Source organism: Centropristis striata, chromosome 3, assembly GCF_030273125.1.
Source record: "Centropristis striata isolate RG_2023a ecotype Rhode Island chromosome 3, C.striata_1.0, whole genome shotgun sequence".
In the NCBI taxonomy this organism is placed as follows: domain Eukaryota; kingdom Metazoa; phylum Chordata; class Actinopteri; order Perciformes; family Serranidae; genus Centropristis; species Centropristis striata.
In genome coordinates this window covers 13,421,101-13,443,662 of record NC_081519.1, presented here as the reverse complement: position 1 = coordinate 13,443,662, position 22,562 = coordinate 13,421,101, and the positions used below count along the sequence as shown (strand labels likewise).

The following is a 22,562-nucleotide window of genomic DNA, read 5'->3' as shown; positions in this document are numbered from 1 at the left end:
CAGACCGTCCTCGTGTGAACGGGGCCTGAGATGATTTGAGCTTTGTGACGTGGAACACGATCCTGCTGGAAGTAACCATTAAAAGACGGGGACACTGTGGTCATAAAGGGATCAACTTGATCAGCAACAATAAAATAAAGTGATTCAAAGTTTGCCAGGAAAATTTCACCTAGACCATTACTCCACCACCTGCAGCCTGAAACATTGATACAAAGCACGATGGGCCATGTTGTTATGTTGTTTATGCCAAATTCTGACCCTACCATCTGAATGTCACAGCAGAAATGCAGACTCATCAGATTAGGCAGCGTTTTTCCAATCTTCTATTTTCCAATTTTGGAGTGCCTGTGCTAGCTGTACATAATGATTTTGGTTATTATGAAGAAAGCCACAGAGACTGGCTAGATATCAGCTCTTATATTAAACTCTTCTGAACTATTTTGTTGCTATCATTATATTTGTCCAAACAAATGTACCTTTAGTTGTACCAGGCATTAAAATGAAATTAAAGAAAGATCATAAGATCATAGTTTTGGTTCTCTTACTCTTTTACTTCAACTCTTTAAAGTAATTTCCAGATGAAGATGGTGAGCAGTTTTTCAGGAAAATAAAGCACTGATGAACCAAGTGTACTCTACCTGCGCAGCACCAAATAATACAAAGTAAGCATAAGCAGTTAACCAGTTTAACATTTGTTAACCATTTTTTAAGAGTTGGTGGAGACCAAGTACAGAGCTATAAGTGAATATTGCACTTAAAGTTCTCCAGGTGGCCAACTCTTCTCTATAACATTGCCTACGTTGCTACTTATCTCCTGGGTTTGTGAATATTCAACTTTACAAACAGGGTTAGGTTATTAGGTAATACATCAGTGTTGTATTTAAAGCTAGTTAAAAAAAACAGTTGACACACATTAAAAATTTGATATTAGTCAGTAAATTAGTGATGACATTCAGTATCGGTCAGTCTCTAGTCCCAAATATCAATAGTATTGTTGCTTTTTTGCACATGTTGAAGTATCACATTAGAAAAGTTGTGTTGAAATGCTAAAATCCAATACATTTTCTTAAATTACTGTGGTGTTTTTTTCTATTAATTCCAAACCAGTTGATGCAAATGCATCTAATTCACATTTCTTTTCACTAGACTTTAAAGTCTTCATTTGAATTGTAGATTGATTGTTTTAGTTTGAGCTAGCACTTTTGGATAACATCCTTCAAGTACCTTCTCTTCCTTGAGTTTTTTTTAAAATATATATACAGATACGATATATTACCAAATATTGGGGAGTTGATAGATGTCTTTATGGAATGTTTCAGACATAAGTTGTGGTCCTTTGTTGAGAAAGTAAGAAGGAGGTAAAAAGACAATGATTGAAAAGGAGAAAATTAAAAAAAAAAAAAAGTAGAACCTGGGAATGGAATACTGTTCCATATTTCAAGAACGTCACCTACATATTTTTGTGGTTTGGGGTGAGAGACAAATTAGCACAGCTTTCTTTCTGTGAAAGAAAAACACGTTAGGAATGTTGAAAAGACTTGCGTTTCTGCAGAGCGGGAAACCACAGATACCGAGAGAATTCGAGAGAGAGAGAGAGAGAGGCGGAGGCTTATGTTTCATATTTTCAACTTCACCTGGTGAATAAAAGAAATATATTCTGCCTGTTCTCCTCGTAATGGAGAAATGTATGGACTTTCATGTAATTTCTGGAATTTGAATGAACAAACAGACAGAGGTTGGGGCTAACTGTACGCTGCTTGTCTAACCCACCTCACTCAAACTCATTCTCAGACAGAAATAAACCATCGCCTGTCAATCTTTTTCCTCAAGGAATGTCTCTGTGATGACCCCTGTTCTTGCAGCAGGAGGGCTTGGATTTCTATACATCTTCCAAATCCAGATGCAGAATGTAGTCCAGAGGGTGTAACCCCTACATTCCTTGGGGCTAATGTGTAAGTATAGCAGCACTCTTCACATGCCTGCTGTTTGGCTTGGACCTCTACAGGGAAGCCCCCTCTGCTGTCTCTCCCTTTGATATGAGTCAAAGACTGGGCAGTGTGCCGGAAGACAATTGCCGGAGAAAGGAAATGAGAAAGCCCAGAGTAGACAGTGGAAGTCTACAAGGGACAGGAGAGAGAAGAAAGACTGACTTAGCCTTTTAAAAGCTCCCAGTGATTAAAATAGAACGAAAAGGGGCCACAAACGAGGGGCTGGATTTCTGCAGCTCTGTGATGCCGGGCCAGTGGAGTGTGCATGCTTCTGTGTTTACATGCATGACAAATGTAGTAATGTTTCACTTCTTACATTACATACAGTATCATGCACTCATTTTCTCTGTGCATGCTTTTGGGAATCTGTTTGTGGCATATTGTGTGTGTGGGTGTACTTGGGTATGTGATAAAGCCTGTGTGTTTGAGAGAGAGAGAAACTCTGAAAAGCCTCGAGGGGGATTTCCTCTCTGAAAGGGAAAGCTTTTCTCCTCCCCCTCTGAGACGCTCTCTTACTCCCTCCTTCTCTCTCTCTCTCTCTCTCTCTCTCTCTCTCTCTCGCTCTCTCTCCCAAACACTCAGAGAAGCAAAATAGAAGTGAAGCTAGAGGATCAACAGGCAGCCTGGCAATTTGCTGCTCTCTGTGCTACACACTCAGACTTGTGGAAAAGTCTGTGAAGAATGGAAATGACTTTGGTTAGTTTGCGCTCAAGAAAACTCCCTGTCATGTGGATGTACTGCAGTCAACTTCTGTTGTTGATGCTCTAAACATGGCACATCTCTCAGCACTGAGCCCAGGGAGGCTGCCTGGAGAGGATTATCAGGACCAAAAATGAAAAAACGTTCTGCCTTATAGAGGACAAACATCGACAAAGATGGTAAAGTAACACCACAATAGCACAAGTTTTTCTCCCAGTTGTTTTTATTTTTTGTTGTTACTCTCCGGTGTAAGAGTTAAAGTGCTCCACTGACCCAGTAACAGAGCGTGAGCCTCAGGTTTGGACTTTGTTTCTTTCTGTGGCTTTACCAGTCATGTGTGACTGAAGTTTTGGAAGCGTGATGTGTAATAACTTATGCTTTTAGCAACCATTTTTCTCAGTTGCATGACACTGTCCACAGTATTGATGTACATTCTTTGTTCTCTTTGTATGAAACCTTATCTTACTGACATACAAAGGCAGCACAAAGCTAATGTAACTGCACTCTTTAAACCTTTTTGTTATCCTGAGCACAGGCTGTTTCACATCAGCAGCCCACAGCATCTCATGCTTTTTAAATCTGTGAACACTGACAAAGACAGAGTGACAGAGTGAGGCACATTGTCCTTCGTTTTGCATCTTTAAGTCCTTTGATTAGGACTTAATTGATGCAGATGGCACACATACTTCAGTGAGTGGAGAGTGTTGTGGAGTTTAAATGAGTTGACGGCTTTGCATACACGCATAATGGAATTCTCCAGTCCAGTGTTCAGCACTTTAAAAAGTTCAAACCATTGGGCTTTTTACGACTGGAGAGGACCAGTCAACAGAAACTAATTAATGACAAAGAGTGAGCCACAAGATAGGAACATGTTTGATGATAGGTTTGTGGGAGGAAGTGGTGTCTTTTAACTTCTATTTACTGCTTGATGCTGCTGCAAAAATGGTCAAATAAATGTAGAAAAAGAGTTAGGGTTAGATAAGGCCGATGATGCGTATTTAGTTTCTCTTCTCTTGAGCTTCTTTCCTTCTTTATATGGAAAGCAGTCAGACCCCTAACATCTGTCCAAGCGTGCCAGATAAATGATAGCTTTAAAGAGAGCAGGAAGGAAGGATGTTTAAAAGGAGTTCAGCCTTGGCTGCTCATCATGGCCACCACTGTACTTTGTCCCCCCTTCACATGCACTGCATGCATGCACTTGTTTGACCAGCTTTTATAGCCCCAACTGTTTGTTTTACTTATTGCATGACTGATGTTGTCTTCCATGACCACCCTCCAACTTCCAGTCATGAGCCGGCAGAGTCTAAATTATTACATTACCACAGCGTGCATGACCAGGAGTTTCAATCTTGGATAAACACTCAGCAATAATACATAACCCAGAGCTGTGGCTCGCTGGTGTGAACTGTATTTGCCTTTGCAGGAGTTATTGTGTGACAAGGACAGCCAGGAGGCATTCATTCACCGGCAAGGTCAAGCAAGCAAGGTTTCTTCTTAAAGCCGTACAGCAGCGTGTCGTTCATTCATTGTAGGAACATGGTTGATAGGTTGTGTTTGCAGTCTGTTGCAGAATCCAAAGTTTATTCAAACTTAATGCAAAACATCAAAGGCTGGATGAGATTTGCTTGTGGGTTTCGGACGAGCTCTCTTCTTGCCAAAACATGTTCAGTTTGAGCTTAGCAGGTTTTCCTGTGATTCATCCGAAGAAAATGTCAACTGTCATTAGCAAAAGTTATCTTAGAAAAACGAGAGAATGGTGGTGGATTCGACTTTTACAAGGCTAAAAAAAAAGAGATGATATTTTTTAAAAAGCTGATTTAATTATATTATCAGCTCTTTTTTTCCACCTGATGAATGACTACATTTTCATGTACAATTATATTCAAAATAAGGCCTTTTCAGATTTAAGGTCAATTTGTTTGGACATGTTTACGGCCCATTCAGAAAATGTGTGTGAAAAAGTGTGAAAAACAATTGGGATTTTACTTCAGTTTTCAACAGTTTATGGCCTCTTGATTGTTTACGGTCAGCTCTGTGCGTTGCTATGGTTGTTAGCAGGGAGACTGCGTTTACATGTTTGAACATGTCTGCCTCAGGTGGAAACCTTAAAAAAAAGATATATTTTGATGCAAAGAAGCAAAATATTAATTGTTAATCAGTGTATGCATGGTTGCATGAACCCGGGAATAGTAGTGGAGTATTAATTTTCATCAGCCAGCTTATAAAAATATTGTCTTTTTCGGAGTAAAGCACAAACACAGGAGTGCTTCCTGAATTTACGCCCCAACCAATGACAGGAGATCAACACATCTTCATACCTGAACATAACGTAATTGGATTTTAAAAACTTGGTTAACATTGTGAAGCAGTTTGGTTAGATTTAGGAAACTAAACTATGTTTTCACTAAGTTTCGAAAGCAAAACTACAGTACATGGTGAGGCTTTGGAAAAGATAGTTATGCACTGAAGTGACATCACATGCGTAACTTAAAATAGCAATGCTGACTTTTGGTTTCACTCGAAGACCATTCTCCCTGTTCATTTGACCCATCCACCAAGACTTTAACCCTCCCTTAGTAGACCTTTACAATCCACTTCCTCACCTCGGATTTCTTTCTAATTAGTATGGCAACCAGAGGGCACGCCACCGCCTAACAATAAACATAAATATGGGTCATAATAAGCTGCTGTCCAAATGACATATGAGGTCATTTTGGGGGGGTTGACAGCCTCTTGATCACTGGGGGAAACAGTTACAGACTTTCACATACCTACTCCGTATCATCAGTCAGATATGCTCATCAGTCACAGTGCATTTTTCACCCACCCAGCTTAGAGTATGCACGCATGCACCTTAATGTATTAACTGTCGAGACACTGTGGACACGCTGTGTGAGAGCATCCAGATTCTGATTGGCTAGCAGGGTACTGACCTGACTCTGCAGGGTCACAGCTGTGTCTCTGTCTTTCTAGCAGCCATGGGACAGACAGTCATCAGTAGCTCCCTGCCCTGTCTGTAATAAATCCTCACATCTGTACAGTACTATTGTCTCTGCTCTCTTTGGCAGACAATTACACATCCTGCCAACTACTTCATTAAGCATGATTTTGCCAAATTTTTGATGAGGACATTTTAAACAATAAAATGATGTGATTTATAAAGAAAATATGTTTAATTACAGACATCTGCCCTGTGGATCTGTTTAAACTGAATTATTTCTCTCTTGCTTCAATCAGCAAGTTGAGTTTCTGAGAGTTGTCATGGAGCTGTGGACCATATTTTTAGTGTTTATTATCTCTGCATCACAAAAGTGGGTCAAACTCAAAAGAGGCTGTGCAGTGTATTTTCAAAACAGAGCCATTGCCAAGTGTTTCAGGGGGAAATGTCTGTGCAGCTATAGGCTGTCTGTGAGTCAGTTTTCAGCATGCATTGTCACTGCAGCGATGTCATTTCCTTTACAGACTGGATTTGGAAGTCACTGTTGTCGTTACTTGTCTGGCTGCTTTTTAAAACAAAGATATCAGTTATACAAGAGCTTGTTCAGTAATCATGACAAGACATTAGAATCATTTTTTCTTGTTTTGACTCAAAACCAGCTGAACAACTTCAATCGAACCTGCCGGGCAAATCTGAGGTGACACCCTGCGTGACGAGGCAGCATGTACTGAAGGATGAGACCTCCAGTTTGTCTGCCATGTAGACTTCTGCTTGGCTTAGCTCTGATTGGAGTTATGCACTTGTTTGGACTTACAGAAAACTTTACAAAGAGCCGCAGATGTCAGTGTTTAGTACACTCCTTATAAACACGCTCACATGCTGACCAACTAACAAATCCCTTGTGTTAGGGCTTAATAGATTTCCCAAGGCCTTCCTTTACTTGTGTTATTAATCTTTCTCAATTTCTTGGCCATTTTAACATTGTGAGGTGTACTATGGGAGCGATTATGGTGTGTTGCAGTCTGAAAAACCCCCAAATCATTTCATTCCGTTTTATCCCTGATGGTTTGCCAGAATATAAGCTTTGGGGAATGAGTTTAGATCCAGAAGACTTTGTTTTGTCATGTTAGATGGGAGCGGTTCAATATGAATCAGTCATGGAGACACTCCAGAAAAAATTCAACATGTGACCTCTTAGTTATTACATGACAGCTTTTTGTTCTTAAATGTTAATTGACTTTACACATTTTGGAAAAACCATCCACGTTTTTGATATTTTGTGTTTTAAAACCACATCTGTCCCTACTTCACACCTTGCTACACTACCTTTCCAATCACCTGATCAGACTTTGGAAAGCAGCCGTCTGATCACGTGGCACCATTTAAAAATATGCTGACATGGTAGGACAGGAAAAAGATAATGATTTTTCTTTTGTTGAGTGCAAAAGTAAAAGTAAATGCAGATATTGGGCCTCATGCAGGTAGTTATATTCAAACAAATCCCCTATTACTTCGCTAGTATTCATTGATTTCTGGAAGTTTTTCTTATTTTTGCTCTTCTCCAAAAGAAACAATTGAAAAGTGGTTGGTGCTCATACTCAGATAAGAAAAAAAAGATATGTTATTTTCATAAGGCCTCAAATTGTTTGTCCAAAGAAACAATTTTTAAATTTTATATATATATGTATATATGATAGATTGTATTTGTGTATTATTAAATCTTTGATAGTTCTGTTATGTATGGTTTATTAATATGTGTCTTAGATTTTCCTGTACTGCCAGTACTGATGCACAGGAAAATCACATTTACTTTTTGCACAATTGTTTTTGCTGCCATCTCTCCAGTTCTTGGGATTGTGCCAGAGTATTTGCACACACCACAGCACCTGCACTTGTAGAGCATTTTGGGGGTTTGGAACTCATCATTCAGCACACCTGGTTAAGAACCGATTTGGATGGTTAACAGCGTTTGGTGCATCTGGAGTTGATGTCTTATTTTTTCTTGTGAAATTTAAGAGAAAGTTGCTGTATGACACCCAGTGTTTCCAAGCAACGTTTTTCTTAACACATGGTTGCCACGAAGGACAGCTGAGTCTTTTTTTTTTTTATTTCAAAAGAGATGACAACAGTGATTTATGATCAACTCAGACACACTTGGGTGATTGTCCAAGACTTTGGCAAATTACACAGATATTTTCAGCAGTGTTGTTTTGAGACTTCCAGGTTACACTGTCGAATCTGTCATAGCAGACGTTCATTGTTCATTATTCACAGATTCAGGGTGGGTCACTTAATGAGTCACTTGTGAAATGAAATCTCAGCTGAACCTCATAGAGTTCTGTGGAAACTGTTTGGTATTAAATTCTTGGATCTCGCATGATATGAGAAAAAAGGCCCCTCACACACTATTAATGTGGCCTCTTCACTTTACAAACATAACTTGAGTTCTTAAAAACTAGAAAATGAATGAGGAACTCTGCCAGATTAAGGGGCTGATAGAGAACACACACCGTGTTTACTCCTGGCAGAAATGATGGAGGGGTTTTGTCTCGTAGGGGCCTTTTTTCCTGGTTAAAAGGATTTAAGATGGCTCAGCTGAATGGAGTGCCTCTCTGCTGAGGATCATGCACAAAGACAGCACTGTCTCACCGGCACATAGGAGATACTAAATGTTTGAGTAAGGGAAAAGTGGAGAAGAGTAGGGAATAACTGAGAAATGCTGCTTACATGTTTTTAATTATAATATGACTAAGAACTTGGTTATGATTCCTCAAAGACTCAGCATCTTTGTGATTTAGGTTTAGTGTGCATCAAGCAGTGGTGGAAGATGAATCAAGATCCCTTTTAAAATCCATGTATGTAAAAGTAGTACCACACTGTAAAATCTTACCTTAACCTCCTGAGACCCTGCGTCCTCATATGTGGACATTTCATTTTAGGTTTTCTGGACCTTATACTTAATTCTGCTTAACTATAACTATGCACTCTAGAATAAGTATACATCAATCAGTGTAAAAATCAGATGGCAGCATCTCAATTAACAGCTTTTACCCAGACAAAAGTGGACCAGGTACCAAAGCTGATCAGATTTTATGGCTAAAACTTGTGTATTTGTGCTTAATATGGTTTGTAGTTTGATATTCTGTGCAAGTTTGACTATTTTTAGCATTAGCAACTTTATAGACTTTTACTATCATTCTTCAAATGAGAGGGTGTAAATGTAAGGAAATAAAAAGTTTTATACACTGGTGAATTAATTGCATTATACAGTAAAATGAACCCATTATTTTTTTTCAAAAACGAATTCCTGTTCAAAGACAATGCTTAGTTTTTGTAGTTATCAGGTCCTACAAATCCAAAGTATCTTGGAGAAACTAACAATACATACCAAACAAAAGCTTTGGTCTCAGGAGGTTAAGTTAAAAAAAGGAAAACCAGTTACATCAAGTGGAAATACTCAAGTTAAGTACCTAAATGTGTACTTGTCAGTGCAGTATTACCGTAAATATACTTCATTTCAATCCGCAACTGGAAACCAGTTATAATAATGATAAACTACCCTTTGTTGCCCCCATGTCATTATATTGTGCTGTGATTGGCTGATGCTATGGCTGAGTTGGTGGTGTGAGACTCGTGGACACATCTGCATGTCTGTACATGCACAAGTGTTCTCAAGTCTTGACTCTACTGGCGCAGCCTGGAGGTGCAGTGACAGTCCACTTCCTATGAGAATTTCAAGCAAATGTGATGACTGGTCAAGACAGAGACATCAACAAATCCCTTCAGTATGTCGCATCAGAAGCTGTGTCCATTTAGTTGAGGTTAATCTTCTCTAAAATCACATTCTGGTCAGCTTACCTGCTCTAATCTTTTGAGCCTTTGTGGCTGATGACACAGATACACATTGTGCATTACACACCTCAACAGCTTGTTTATACTGGGCGCTCAAATCTGGGTCCTGACTTTCTTTGACCAAAGCCTGAGGCATTATGGAGGAAACCTGTAATTATCTGCTTAATACTCAACACTGAAACACTCCCAGGGGGCCTGAAGGGTGGACAAGACAAAGAGACATGCCTGTTGTCCACACTGGCATGACAATTGAGGTCAAACAATGATCTTTGTTGGAGACTGAAGCTATTTCAGTTAAATCACAAACCACAGAGAGGGATTCCCCTTGTGCTGAATGTGTTGAGGAGGCGGCGGTGGAATGTGGCCGTCAGCTGGACGTCGATAAAACCCTTCTGTCTCTGCAGGCCAAGATAAAGGTTAAGGATTTAAGCTTGATTGAATGCTACTCGCTGGCTGAGTGTGAGAGTGAAAACACCTCGGAAAAAGAAGGAGCAACTCTGTCATCTTGAGGAAACGAGAGCTATACGCTTTACACTGATATATAGTGAAGAACTGTGTTGTCATAAGGATGTGGGGAAGTGATTGTGTCTGGGTGCTCACATGGGACTGAATACATTGATGTTAACCAGGGGTTTTTGTAATGGGAGGAACTATTAAATACACAAAAGAAAAGGCAGACAAAATAGCAGAGAGACTGCAAGTTAGATAGGACATGGCAGACTCACTGCCCACTTTAGATGTGTGAGCAGCTTGAAGATCACGCTTTGTTCAAGCAAAAGGAGACAACATGAAAGACTACAAAAATCTAGCATACTTCTCAGAACTTCAAGGGTTTTCTTTTCCCTACTATCCCTCTATTGCTACTACAAGTTAGGAGAACTGTGATATTGGGAGGAAACAAATATATTGAAAAAGTAAAAAAATCATGTGATTCAATATTATCCATTCAACACCCAGAATGAGACTAATCAAAACCATGAGGACTAGAGAAGATGAAGTATGAGTTTTCCATGTGTGTTTTTAAAGGGACAGTTCAGAATTTATTAAGTGGGGTTGTGTGTTATCCACACACACTATGTGTGTTAACTATATATATATATATATATATATATATATATATATATATATATATATATATATATATACACTACTGGTCAAGAGTTTTAGAACACACCACCTTTTCCAGAATTGAATTGAAAATTATGCAGTTTAATGTCTCAGTGTACTCTGAAATGAATGCACATTTGCAACATTTAAAATTCTTTATTGAGCATGATAGTGTTTTGAAAGTAAAAAAAAGATTCAAAATCACATTTTATGTTGGACTAAAGGACTAAAAAAATACACAAAATGACAAAAAAGACACCAAAAGTCACAAAATGACTAAAAAAAGACACAAAATGACCGAAAAAAAGACACAAAATGACTAACAAAGACATGAAAAGAATTCAAAAATGGACAAAATAGCCCAAGACTCCATAGAGTTAAGTTGTTAACCCATTTCTTGTTCCCTGAAAAAGGCCTACTTGTATAATTCTGAAATGTACATTATCTTTCAGTTTTGGTTAAGCTTACCTTTTTTTTTTATTTACCTCTGGCAGTTCACCACTTACCTTTGTACCCTTTCAAGCTGTTCATTTGACTTGAACAGCTTGAATTTCAATAAAAAAATGGAAAAATTGGGGTGTTCTAAAACTTTTGACTGGTAGTGTATATATATATAAATCATTATCAGTTTAGGTTTGCTATATTCAGAATATTTTCATCACATGACCTTGCCCTCAAACAGCTTTCTGATAAGAACTGTACATGTTTTTTATGCTCGCTTCAAGCTACCAGACTCCATTGGCAAAAACATTAATTTTGATTTGCAGAATACATGAATCACTGCCCCCATCATTTCGCATGTTTGTGTTTTCCTTTACTTTGGTGAATCCAAAGCTAAGCCATTAACACACTAAAGTCTCACAATAAACCATCCAAACTAACTGATTGATGTAGCAGTAGACCAGCAACTCCTGTGTTCTCTGAGGTAAAGTTACTAAGTGTGTCAAAGGAGTCTGGTAGCTTTGACAAGAACATTGACAACCGCTTCCATTAATTTAATAGTAAACTCAAGTAAGGGGGTCAGATGTCTTGGTAAAATGTTTTTAAAAAAAATCTAAAAATATGTTTAATTAATTTTTTTTTTTAAGTGTCTAAAATACATGAAGCTGCTGCCCCTTGTCCATCTTAGCCTCCATGTTGGTACTCCTGCATAAATCTCCAAAACGTCGGTGTGCAGACAGCCATCTACTGTATTTAAAACACTGATTATACATAAGTACATCATACAACCCAACTTCAATAAATCCAAACTATTCCTTTAATATACTAAGCACATATGCTGAAAATGTACATGTTTGCCAGTCAGGGTGTAACTTACATAACCCTGTATTGTCCAGAGGGGCTGTGAATAAAGTTCATAAAGTTCTGGATATGTTCTTTTTCAGATCCAATACAGCTTGCTTACTGAATTCTGCAAGTTAGCTCACTGTTTCAACTAGTTACGTTTTTTATTATTATGATTATGACTATGATTATGATTAAATTAATGCCTTCCAGTACCAAACCAACAGCACCTATTCGGGGAACAGTTTAGCTTTGTCTCAGAAGAATTTCTGCTGAATCTCTCACAGTTGAGGCCTGTTTGGCATGTCGTCTGGCAGTTTGTCAGATGTAATGAGATACAGAAGAACTCACAACACCAGCAGCTCACCCTCCTAACCCTCAGTTCATTTGGCTGGCGAGCCAATCTGAACTGGGTCCAGCTGAGCAATGCTTAGTCAAATCTCAAGAGGATCTCACTCATATTAATATCACCATCGAACCACCCACAGAGAGGAGTTACAGTCTCATGCTTCTCTTTGTTTAGAGAAGAAGTCTATCCAGACATAAGCGTTAGTCATTTTAGCCAGAGTGTTAACAATAATGATTTTGAAGTAATGTTATGATAATAAGTCACTGATATTTTTGTTTAGGGTTGAATTTTGGTGGAAGGATTGATTCAAAGTCAAGATACAGAAGAATGGACACGCTTTTAAAATTTTGTTGAATCATCAGTTAAATCTGAAAGTCGGGCTCCACTTATTCAAATACAACTTGCACATATAAATTGAACATCCTGTACAGAGACTTCACAGACTTCACAGCTGTGTCATATTGGTTATGACCTCTGGTTTATCGTCAGCTCTGAGAGATACAGTTGAAGCCGCAGTTGAATGGCTACAGTCGGTCTAAAACAGCTGTGATGCATTACCATTCAAAAGCCGGCCTCGAAGGTATTCTGTTCTCCATTTCCTAATCTATTGTGACAGATGTGCACAATCAGAAAAAGGAAGCATTCTTTTCTACTGAGGACATGCAATGTCTACAAGAGATATTAAGATTGAGTGTAAATGATCAAATATTGATATTGATTTTCATCCAACATCCCACATTCAGTGCTGTTGATTAACTTATTACACAAGCACTGAAATTGGAGAAAAACACTTTGTACCTACTTGCACAATATCAGTTTTAGCTAACAGTGAATGCAAACATTAAACCAAGTCATAAAATCACGTACTAAACTTTATGACCTTTGTTCACAGAGTTTCATGACTGTCCAAGGTGCTCACATAAGCAGTGAGCACAGCTCCAGTGCTAACCAGTGTGAGGTCTTTGAAGCTGCTGCACTTGTGTTTATCCTGGGCCGGTCTCTGGTCTCCGTTAGGCCATCAAGCTAAATGAGGAGGGGGGCTAAAAACAGACTCCTTTGTGGGGCTGGGAGATTGACACAGCAGGGTACTGTGAACTGATTGTATGAATAGCACGCCTGCTGTGGTTAGTGGCTGAAACCTGCCCAGATCCAGAGGAAGTGTCAAGTCCTTATTTTCAACAAACAATATTACTCCTTTTCTTTTTGTGTGTATGTGAATGAAAGAACAAAACCGTCCATTTTAATATGCTGTACATGTCCTAACAGAGAACATCTAGAGTAAATCATTTTATAGAAGAAACACGTTTACCTACACTGTAAAAAAAAACCTGTTGTTTTTATGGTAAAAACCTGGCAGATGTGGTTGCCAGAAATTTACCGTAATAAATACGGTGCAACTTTTTCTAATATTACGGTAAAATTATATTAGCACTGTTGATTTCATGTTTAAGATTGCCATTTTATTCCATATTTTACTGTAAAAAAGAAAACGTTTTTCAATCAAAAGAAACTCTGTTCTGCCATATAATTGACAAGAAAATACTAATACTAATTATAATGAGAAATGCCGCATAATACAAAGATTTTAACATTAAATATCACAGTATATTTATGTTAGAGATATGGTGTTTAGTACATTTAAAAGTGAGAAAAAGTATTTTTACAAAAAATAAATGCAAAAGTTATAGTGATGGCTTGTATATATATTACAATATATTTTGTTACAAACAAGGCGCCAGTGTATTTTACAGTGGAGTTATGTATTTTTAAAAAAAAAAAGTTTTGGCTGATATATATATTTACAGTGTTTCATTGTTACTGAAACTGAATTAACTCATTTATCATTTTACGGTATTTAAGTGTCATGGTTTAGCACTTTTTCACCGTAAAATCTACAGACATTTTTTACAGTGTAGAATACATCTATCTAGAGAGACTGATGAACCAAGAATGCTTGAACAGACTTTCTCGGACAAAATACTTCACCCCCATGACTTCGGCAACTTTTCCTGGAACAATACCATAAAGACTGGTATCCTCTCAAAAACGACAATATTTGTCGTTTGTTTGTGCAGGCAGCAAAATACAACTCATATTTACGTTTTTAGACTGTCCCCAGAGTTTAAATGCCAAATGGCACATTCAGGGAGGAAGGGAAGGGAGGTGGATGGGTTGAACAAACGGCAGACTTTCATCCAGAAGAATAGGGTTCATGTCCCATACGAAAAACAAAATTAAACTACTTTTTACATATTTATTTACTTTTTAAACTGTCCTTTTTGTTTAGTTTAGTTTTTTTTATTTTGAACATATGCAGGTAACACAACAAATTAAACTGAAAAACAAACAAATCCAATGAGAATAGTGAAAACAATAACAAAAGTCAAAACGAAAGTAATAATGTGAACCCAACATGTCCCAATAGGAGTAGGATGAGGCATATTTAAAGCTACCCCTTCTCCACTACTCAATTAACATTCTTTCTTCTCAAACATACATATTGACAAAATACATATTTACAAAAAAAGAAAGGAAATAGATTAAATAAACAAATAAATAAATCATTTATGAAAACACCCGATCGTTAAAGCCCTTCTTCCTCCCTGTACCTTGTGAAAACCATGTACCATGTTTGTACAGCTTTTTAAACTCCTTTTAAACGCCTAACCAGGTTTTTATTTACCTAAACTTAGGTCAGTGGTTTTGTGGCCTAAATTCAATGCAAACTGTACATGGGTGCTATTTTTAGAATGCTCCGCTGAACTGCGAAACGCTTATATGTGTCTTACGGGTGGTATTGACAAACTGTCTATTCTGTCGTTTAGGTTGGAGACTATAAAACACTGTTTTATAGTAAAATGACAACTATTTGATGTATTGCATAGAAGTTTTGTACAAGTATGGCTACTCTCAGGCTGAAGTGTAAGGCAAAGCAAGGCAAATGTATTTGTATAGCACCTTTCACCTTGTTGAAAGACAAGAAGAAGAAGAAACTATGAGAACTTGAATTCTGTGTTGACTTTGGCGGTCCCTGTGGGACAAAAGCTGTACAATATTAGCATCTGGCTCAAAGCACCCCTGAAATACGCATATTAATGGAAACTAACTGTTTGCTTCATTGAGTTTGAGTTTATTTACTTAAAACAGGGACAATACATATTAATGAACATATACATGTAAATATGCAAGATTATAGCCAACAGCTAATTTCCATCTTTAGTCCCTTTGGCAGGTTGATGTCAATACCATAACCATAACAATAAAACATCGATAACAAGTTGGCAGTTGGCCTTCATGGCCAGAATGAGCAGGAGGAGAGAAAACGTGTCCTTGAGCACAATAGAACAGAAGAGAAAAAGAGAAGCAAGAACAATGAAAAGTATAGTGGATCATGGAACATCCAGGCCAGGGGTCAGGGGTCAGGGGACCAAACGTATTTCACTAGTGTTAAACGCTATGTTTATTATATCAAAGGGTTGATTAAAGTGCAGAGTGCTTAAGTGTTAAAGTGTTAGGTGCGTAATTATATTGCAGATTGCCCGATTGCACAGTAAATATAAAGTGCTATTTTAAATGCACAATAATCAATACACATTACATTTATTAAATACCAGCAATGGTCATTTTATGATATTGGGAGTACCCATTTTTAAGAATATAAAGTGCATCTTGCCTTGCATGCTTCATGTGACATTTTACTGCATCTCCGATATTGTGTATGATGTACTTGCAGAGCTCAACAGTGCATTTAATCCTTGGCTGTTTTACTAATCTATGTTGACAGCCCTCACATCTCAACACATCACCACTTCAAATTCATGCTGTTGGGTTTGTTCACCAAAATGCTTTGAAGATGGCTTCTTTCATCTGCAAAGTTTCTGTGCGTTTCACTGGACGTCACCCACAGCTGCTACGAGCCGCTTATCCACTGCACACTTCGGTACTTGAAGTAAACACGAGCACCAAGTGTTCCTCTTGACAGTAACAAGTGTAATTTTAGATTGTTACATCTTCATGGGCATTTTTGACAGGGCCAAGTATTCTTTGGTCTGCTTTGTTTCTTCTTGTCACTTTGAAAAGATCAGACACTGATCCCGCTCTGCTACAAATACACCAATTTAAATGAAGCATTTCCTGGCCCAACATGAAACAAGCTGCACATACTCAGACTTCATCATGTCCAGATAAGTTGAAAAGCTTTTGATTCGGCTCAACCTAAATACTCCCCTTGATCCCCTAAAAAATGACCTTTGAAGTGTATAGAATTGTTTATCATGTTAACATTTTGGTGAATTTGATCTTTTGCTGCAGGTTTTACAGACACAGGTACTGTAGCCCAGAAATAATTCACTGATCTTATTTTCTTTTTTTTGTTCCTGACTTTAAAACCAAAAAACTCTTTGGGGGACTCCAAACGAGCACAGCGAGGGGTGAAAGACCAAGAAAAATATTTGTCCTGTCATTTTGCATTTGGAGAGCGTTTGTTCTTGACATATGTGGGCCATGTGGACCTTCTTCAAATAAATCAGTGTTAGAATAGACATTTACCTTTGAAGTTTGCGGTCTGCATTACACATTTAGGGTGCCAATTTCAAAACAATTTGACCTGAATTTGCACAGTACAACAATTCATGAGCTGAAAAAAAGCCATTCACTTTAGATTTAAACCACATTGAATGGTATTCAATGCATTGCAAGGATTTCAGTTTGAGGGCAGCCGTTTTAATTAGTCTGTAATGGAAGATTTATTTTGCTTAATTAAGTGTTTTATGATTTAAGGGCCTTGGTTGAAAGGTCAATACAATTCTCATTTGAAAAGAATGTGCAGATCATACCACTCCTTTATTTATGACACTGATGTTCTGTAAAGCCTTTATTTGCACAGCAGCAGTTTTCTTGCAATATTTTAAAATTTCTGCAATCATAGTTTTGGGGTTTAGTTTCATTCATGGGGCTTTGACACACAAGCACTTGGTAAAATTAGGTCAAAAATAGGCTATTAGATGCAAATATCATTTAAAAAGTGTTTTAAAATAAGATAAAACATTTTCTTAAATGGCAGGGCTGTACATGTACTTTGCCCAGAGCATTGGTACTACTAGGTTGTTAATCTCGTAGCACAAGACAAAAACTTGTAGCACGATATAAAACAATCACATGTAGTGCAGTTTATCATTTAAACAGGTTCACTTGCAAAGAATGTGTCATGAAAAAAAAATCCAAACTTCCAAAGAAGAAATGTCTTCAGATAAACATAGTTAGAGTTATTCGATTAAAATTCAAAGGGGTCCAGTAACTAAAATTTCCTTTTGTTGTTTATTCCATTGATAAAATATGTCCTATAGCTAGCACAATTACCTTGAGGCCTACATTGAAGAGAAAAAGAAAGTACCAGGTTTCTTCTCAAAATAAATACAAAATGCAACTTTTAGAAAAGTGCAAACAAAGCTTTGAGCAGTCCTCTTTCTCTTTCATATCATTATTTACTATTATCATTTTTACATCCTTTTGTATGTCCTTACCCTCTTTTGGGTCTGTCTTTATTCAGTTCTTGGAAATATGAGATGCATCTAAATCTCAGGAGAGGATCCCCAAACAGCTGAATTTACAATATCCCGAGTTCTTTCTTCATCTTCACAAACTGATCAATGCCCTTCTGACAGAAATCAGCTGACAGGATGATGGTGTGTGTTAACCCTCTGTCGCCTTCAGGTGTTGTAGTGGCTCTGAAGAACGGGTGATCTGTTATCATCTTCACCAGCATCAATCTCACATCCAAAACTTCACTTCTTTGCCGGTTAGAAATTCTTGTAAGAATCCTCTGAAGCTCCTCAATGTCTGAAAGAGTGTTTTCAGCCTGATCTTCAGCTGAGTTTTTTTCCAACTTTTTACACGCCGTCTTTGTTTCTTTCAGGCTGTCCTTCAGCAGTTCAACAATCTCACTGAACTCTCTCCTTAGTGCTTCTACTTTCTTTGCACTTACGTACTGTTTCAGTATTTTTTTATTGTTTGCACTAAGAACGACAGCAGCAGCTATCGTTGTTGTTATTACTGCTAGAGTTATTCCAGTTGCTCCAATATCTGCTGCTAAAAAGCTCAACGCCCAAGACAAGAACAACACTAAAGCGATCCCGACTTGGAGAGCCACTATCCATGCAATAGTTCCACCTGTTCTGACATTTTCTGTTGTCTCCTGCATCTTTCTTACTTCCTTAGCAGTCAACTGAAACTCTGCTACAATCTCTCTCATCCTGCGTTCTCTGCAGTCAAACTCTCTAAGGAAAGAAAAATTATAAGGGATTTCTTTGCTCTGCCTTCTTCTTCTTCTTCTTCTTCTTCTTCTTCTTCTTTTTCTTGGTTCTGAGGCCATTTTCAGGAAGTTTCCTTTGGACTGAATGTGTTGAGAAGTTTTCCGTCTGCTAAAATCAGCTTTTCAGAGAGGCTATGTGGACACAGGAAGAGATAATCAGAAAAATAACTTCACTCAGGTAGAACAAGTAGGTTTTTTTTTTTTAAAGATAAATGATGAGTGAATGTAGAGTTATTTCTCTCTGTATACATGGAGGAATCTGTGTTTCACAGACTTTTCATAGATTTTATGATGAGAAGGGAATACTGAATATCAACTACGGAATTAAGATACCAAAGGTTGGAAGTCAAAATAAAAGATATTTAAGTCAGGATTTTTTTTTTAAATTTTTTTTTTACAAAGTATTGAATTTTGTTTCAAAGGTCTTACCACTCTGCTGTGACTCAGCAGGTAACGTGATACTGCAGTACAGGTCCTGTTTATGTGTATTGACTGTGTGCACAAGCTCTGGCACAAAACATTCATTCATTCTGCTTTATCGCTTATCTGACCTTTGGTTGTGGTGTTTAGAGTCAATCCCAGCTCAAATTGGGCACCCAGGCAAAGTTATTTTCAAGACTAACTAGTTACTTTACTAAGTTACTTCCCCAAAATAGTAACTAGTGTCTTTGCTAAGTTACTCTTGATTGAAAGTAACTAATAAAGTACTTTCAAAGTTACCTATATAAATGCTTTTTGGTAACGCTTTATAATAAGGTCCTTAATAACCATTAATTAGCAAGTAACAAGGCATTGTTCTCGCTTTAGATCCAAAAAGCATAGTTAACTTATAGTGAACGTATAAAAGATGAGCAATAAAGTATATTTTAATATCAATAAACAAACAAAATAAGATTAATAAAGGCATGGCAAAGACATAATGGGTGGGTCATGGGTGTTTGTAATGCCATTATTAACACTTATATAAGCTTATAAACACACAATAATGTTAATTAGCATCTTGTAAGGACTTACAAGGGCCTTATTACTTGTTAATTAATGGTTATTACAAGGACCTTAATATAAAGCGTTACCTGAAAAGCATAACATCTTCAATTTATTTGTCTTTTGATCATACAAACCATGACCATAACATAAAAATGTTTATCTTCCACAATATAAAGTGCATGTTATTCAAAACAAGACTAGATCAAAACCTTGTATATTGCTGACTGCGTGTGTACAGTGTGCGTTTTGTTTCACTTTCTGTTTCTGTGTACTGCTCAGTGTCTGCCTGCTGCTCTCGCCAAATTCAGTTAACTCTGTTAAAGTTACACAGCGGATGATTGGGAGTATGTTAATGAAATGATAATTAAAGTACTTGTAAAATCATTCTTTTCCCTGGCTTAAAATCCTACTCTGTGTGTTGAAGAAGTTTTCTTACCCAGTTGTGTGCAGGTCTGTAAGGCTGTGCAGCACCGAGTGTGTCCTGTTCACTTCAGACCCTCAAAGTCATTTCTGGGAAACCACATGATCAGATCAGCTATCAGCACTTTGATAGAATGCCATGTTGGTTTAATATTTAATCTCAAACATTGCTGGAGTGACTCTAAACTTGTTAATGCAGATTCAAAGGTCAGTTTATCAGAACTGAGTCCAAGATACAAAAAATATACAGTATATAAAAGTTATTGGGTAACACTTTATAATAAGGTCCTTAATAACCATTAATTAACAAGTAATAAGGCATTGTTCTCGCTTTAGATCCGGTAGTTGCAAAAAGCATAGTTAACTTATAATAGATGAGCAATAAAGTATATTTTAACATCAATAAGCAAACAAATTAAGATTAATAAAGGCATGGCAAAGACATAATGGGTGGGTCATGGGTGTTTGTAATGCCATTATTAACACTTATATAAGCTTATAAACACACAATAATGTTAATAAGCATCTTGTAAGGACTTACAAGGACCTTATTACTTGTTAATTAATGGTTATTACAAGGACCTTAATATAAAGCGTTACCAGTTATTGCAGTTATTTCTGTCAGTGCAAACACTCCTCTCTGAAGCATTAAAATTCACATTTCAAACATGAAAACATCCGCAGACTTTATCTTTGTCGTTCTACATAATCTCTTCTGATGTTGTATGGTTTATGGTTTTTATATCCATTTGTATTCTTTTTTTTATTTATAGTGATGTCACTTCCTCTTTGATCAGAAAACATCCATGTTTATAAAACCTGATTGGACCAAAACTAAATCTGCTTAGATCTCTGTTTAAATATTATATTCATACAAACTACTTTGTATGAGGGAAACAATCAAAATAATTAAAAATTAAATTCTTTATTTTATATTTAAACCAACATTTACCCTACATAAATGAAATAAGCATTTAATCAAAGAAAAAATACATTATTTAATCTCATTTTTACCTTAAATTACTACATCTGTTTACAGAAAATATAGAGAATGTTTCCACTAGAAAAAAAATAATCGTTCAATATTTGTGCATTTTGTAAACATTCAACAACAATTTTACACAAAATCACCCAAACACACTGAATAAAAACATTTATCAGTAAAGTTATATCCATTTGTATTATTTTTTTTATTTATAGTGATGTCACTTCCTCTTTGATCAGAAAACATCCATGTTTATAAAACCTGATTGGACCAAAACTAAATCTGCTTAGATCTCTGTTTAAATATTATATTCATAAAAACTACTTTGTATGAGGGAAACAATCAAAATAATTAAAAATGAAATACTTTATTTTATATTTAAACCATACATTTACCCTACATAAATGAAATAAGCATTTAATCAAAGAAAAAATACATTATTTAATCTCATTTTTACCTTAAATTACTACATCTGTTTACAGAAAATATAGAGAATGTTTCCACTAGAAAAAAATAATCGTTCAATATTTGTGCATTTTGTAATTTTGCAATTTTACACAAAATCACCCAAACACACTGAATAAAAAACATTTATCAATAAAATTAATTCAATCGCAAGAACAATGTTATTACACAAACCTCATTCAAACTCTTCTTGTCCTTCAGAACCCAGAATCTTTGGACTCGTCCATCCAGAGTGCCCTCTCTGCCCTCTTCCCGCCTTTCGAGGCCACAGCGCCAATCGTCCTCAGCCAGCTGTTTCGCACCATTGAGGAACGTTATCACGGTGATGCGTTGCACTGTCTGCTGGACTTCCTGATCCCGTCCAAGCACCTGCTGGAGAGTGTTCAACAGGCAGCATGTGTGAGTATTAATGCAGCTCAGTGGCTATATCCACACTCACTCACTTTATCCTCCTCTCTCTCAGGGTATATTGCAAGAGGAAAACAGTCATGACACATATTTTAACCCATAAGAACCCATGTCCCACCTGTGTAACAAACACTTTGTTTCAACCCATTTAACAATTCTAATCCATTAATAGGGTGCCCTTCAATGCAATCCTATTGCATTTAAATTGTTCTGACCATATTTCCTGAGCAAATGAAAGTCACAATGTTGGTATATGTTATGGAGATGCAAACAAAAAGGCAAATAGTTATTTGTTTTTATTTATTATTGATTCTTTCTTATTTTGCTACTTTAAAACAAATCTGACAAATAATTTGTTGTTAAACAGCACTATTAATGTCCTGATTTTGATATATGTTGTGAAGATGCAAAGAAAAAGGCAAATTTGTGTTTCTGTGAGCAGAAAATGTGTCTAGTTTTTTTTAAATTTTAAAATAAGAAATATCATAAACATAAATACCATAAACGCCCAATGTAACGTTTATGTCACATCACAGATCTTTGACATTTAGGGGTAGAACTATTTAAAAAAACATCATTAATGTGTTCTATGTGGTCCACTTGGTCTGTTGTGTAACCCCATCATTTTCCTTTAAGGATAACTGGGTCTGGGTTCTTATGGGTTCAACATTCAGTGTGACTTGTAATATTCAGCAAATATCCCCTTATGTTCCTGTCAATTCTGGGGAAAAAAGCTTTTAAGTAAAGCTAAATAAACTAAATTTAAACCA

General features: G+C 36.9%; 1 protein-coding gene and 1 long non-coding RNA gene across 2 annotated transcripts in view; one reads left to right on the top strand and one right to left on the bottom strand.

The window, feature by feature from the left end:
- The first annotated feature begins 2,603 nt into the window (after positions 1-2,603).
- Positions 2,604-22,562, top strand: part of LOC131967605 (pleckstrin homology domain-containing family G member 4B-like) — a 45,171-nt gene continuing 25,212 nt past the window's right edge. Inside the window, exons 1-2 of the mRNA XM_059328657.1 lie at positions 2,604-2,866; positions 21,586-21,783. Of these exons, the coding sequence (XP_059184640.1) occupies positions 2,864-2,866; positions 21,586-21,783 (201 nt within the window). The 5' untranslated portion in view covers positions 2,604-2,863. The remainder of the gene's footprint in view (positions 2,867-21,585; positions 21,784-22,562) is intronic.
- LOC131967653 (uncharacterized) lies at positions 14,735-21,588 on the bottom strand. The gene is made up of 3 exons (XR_009393797.1): positions 21,559-21,588; positions 19,951-20,024; positions 14,735-18,659 (listed from the first exon to the last, which is right to left on the bottom strand). It is a non-coding gene; the product is annotated as an uncharacterized LOC131967653 (long non-coding RNA).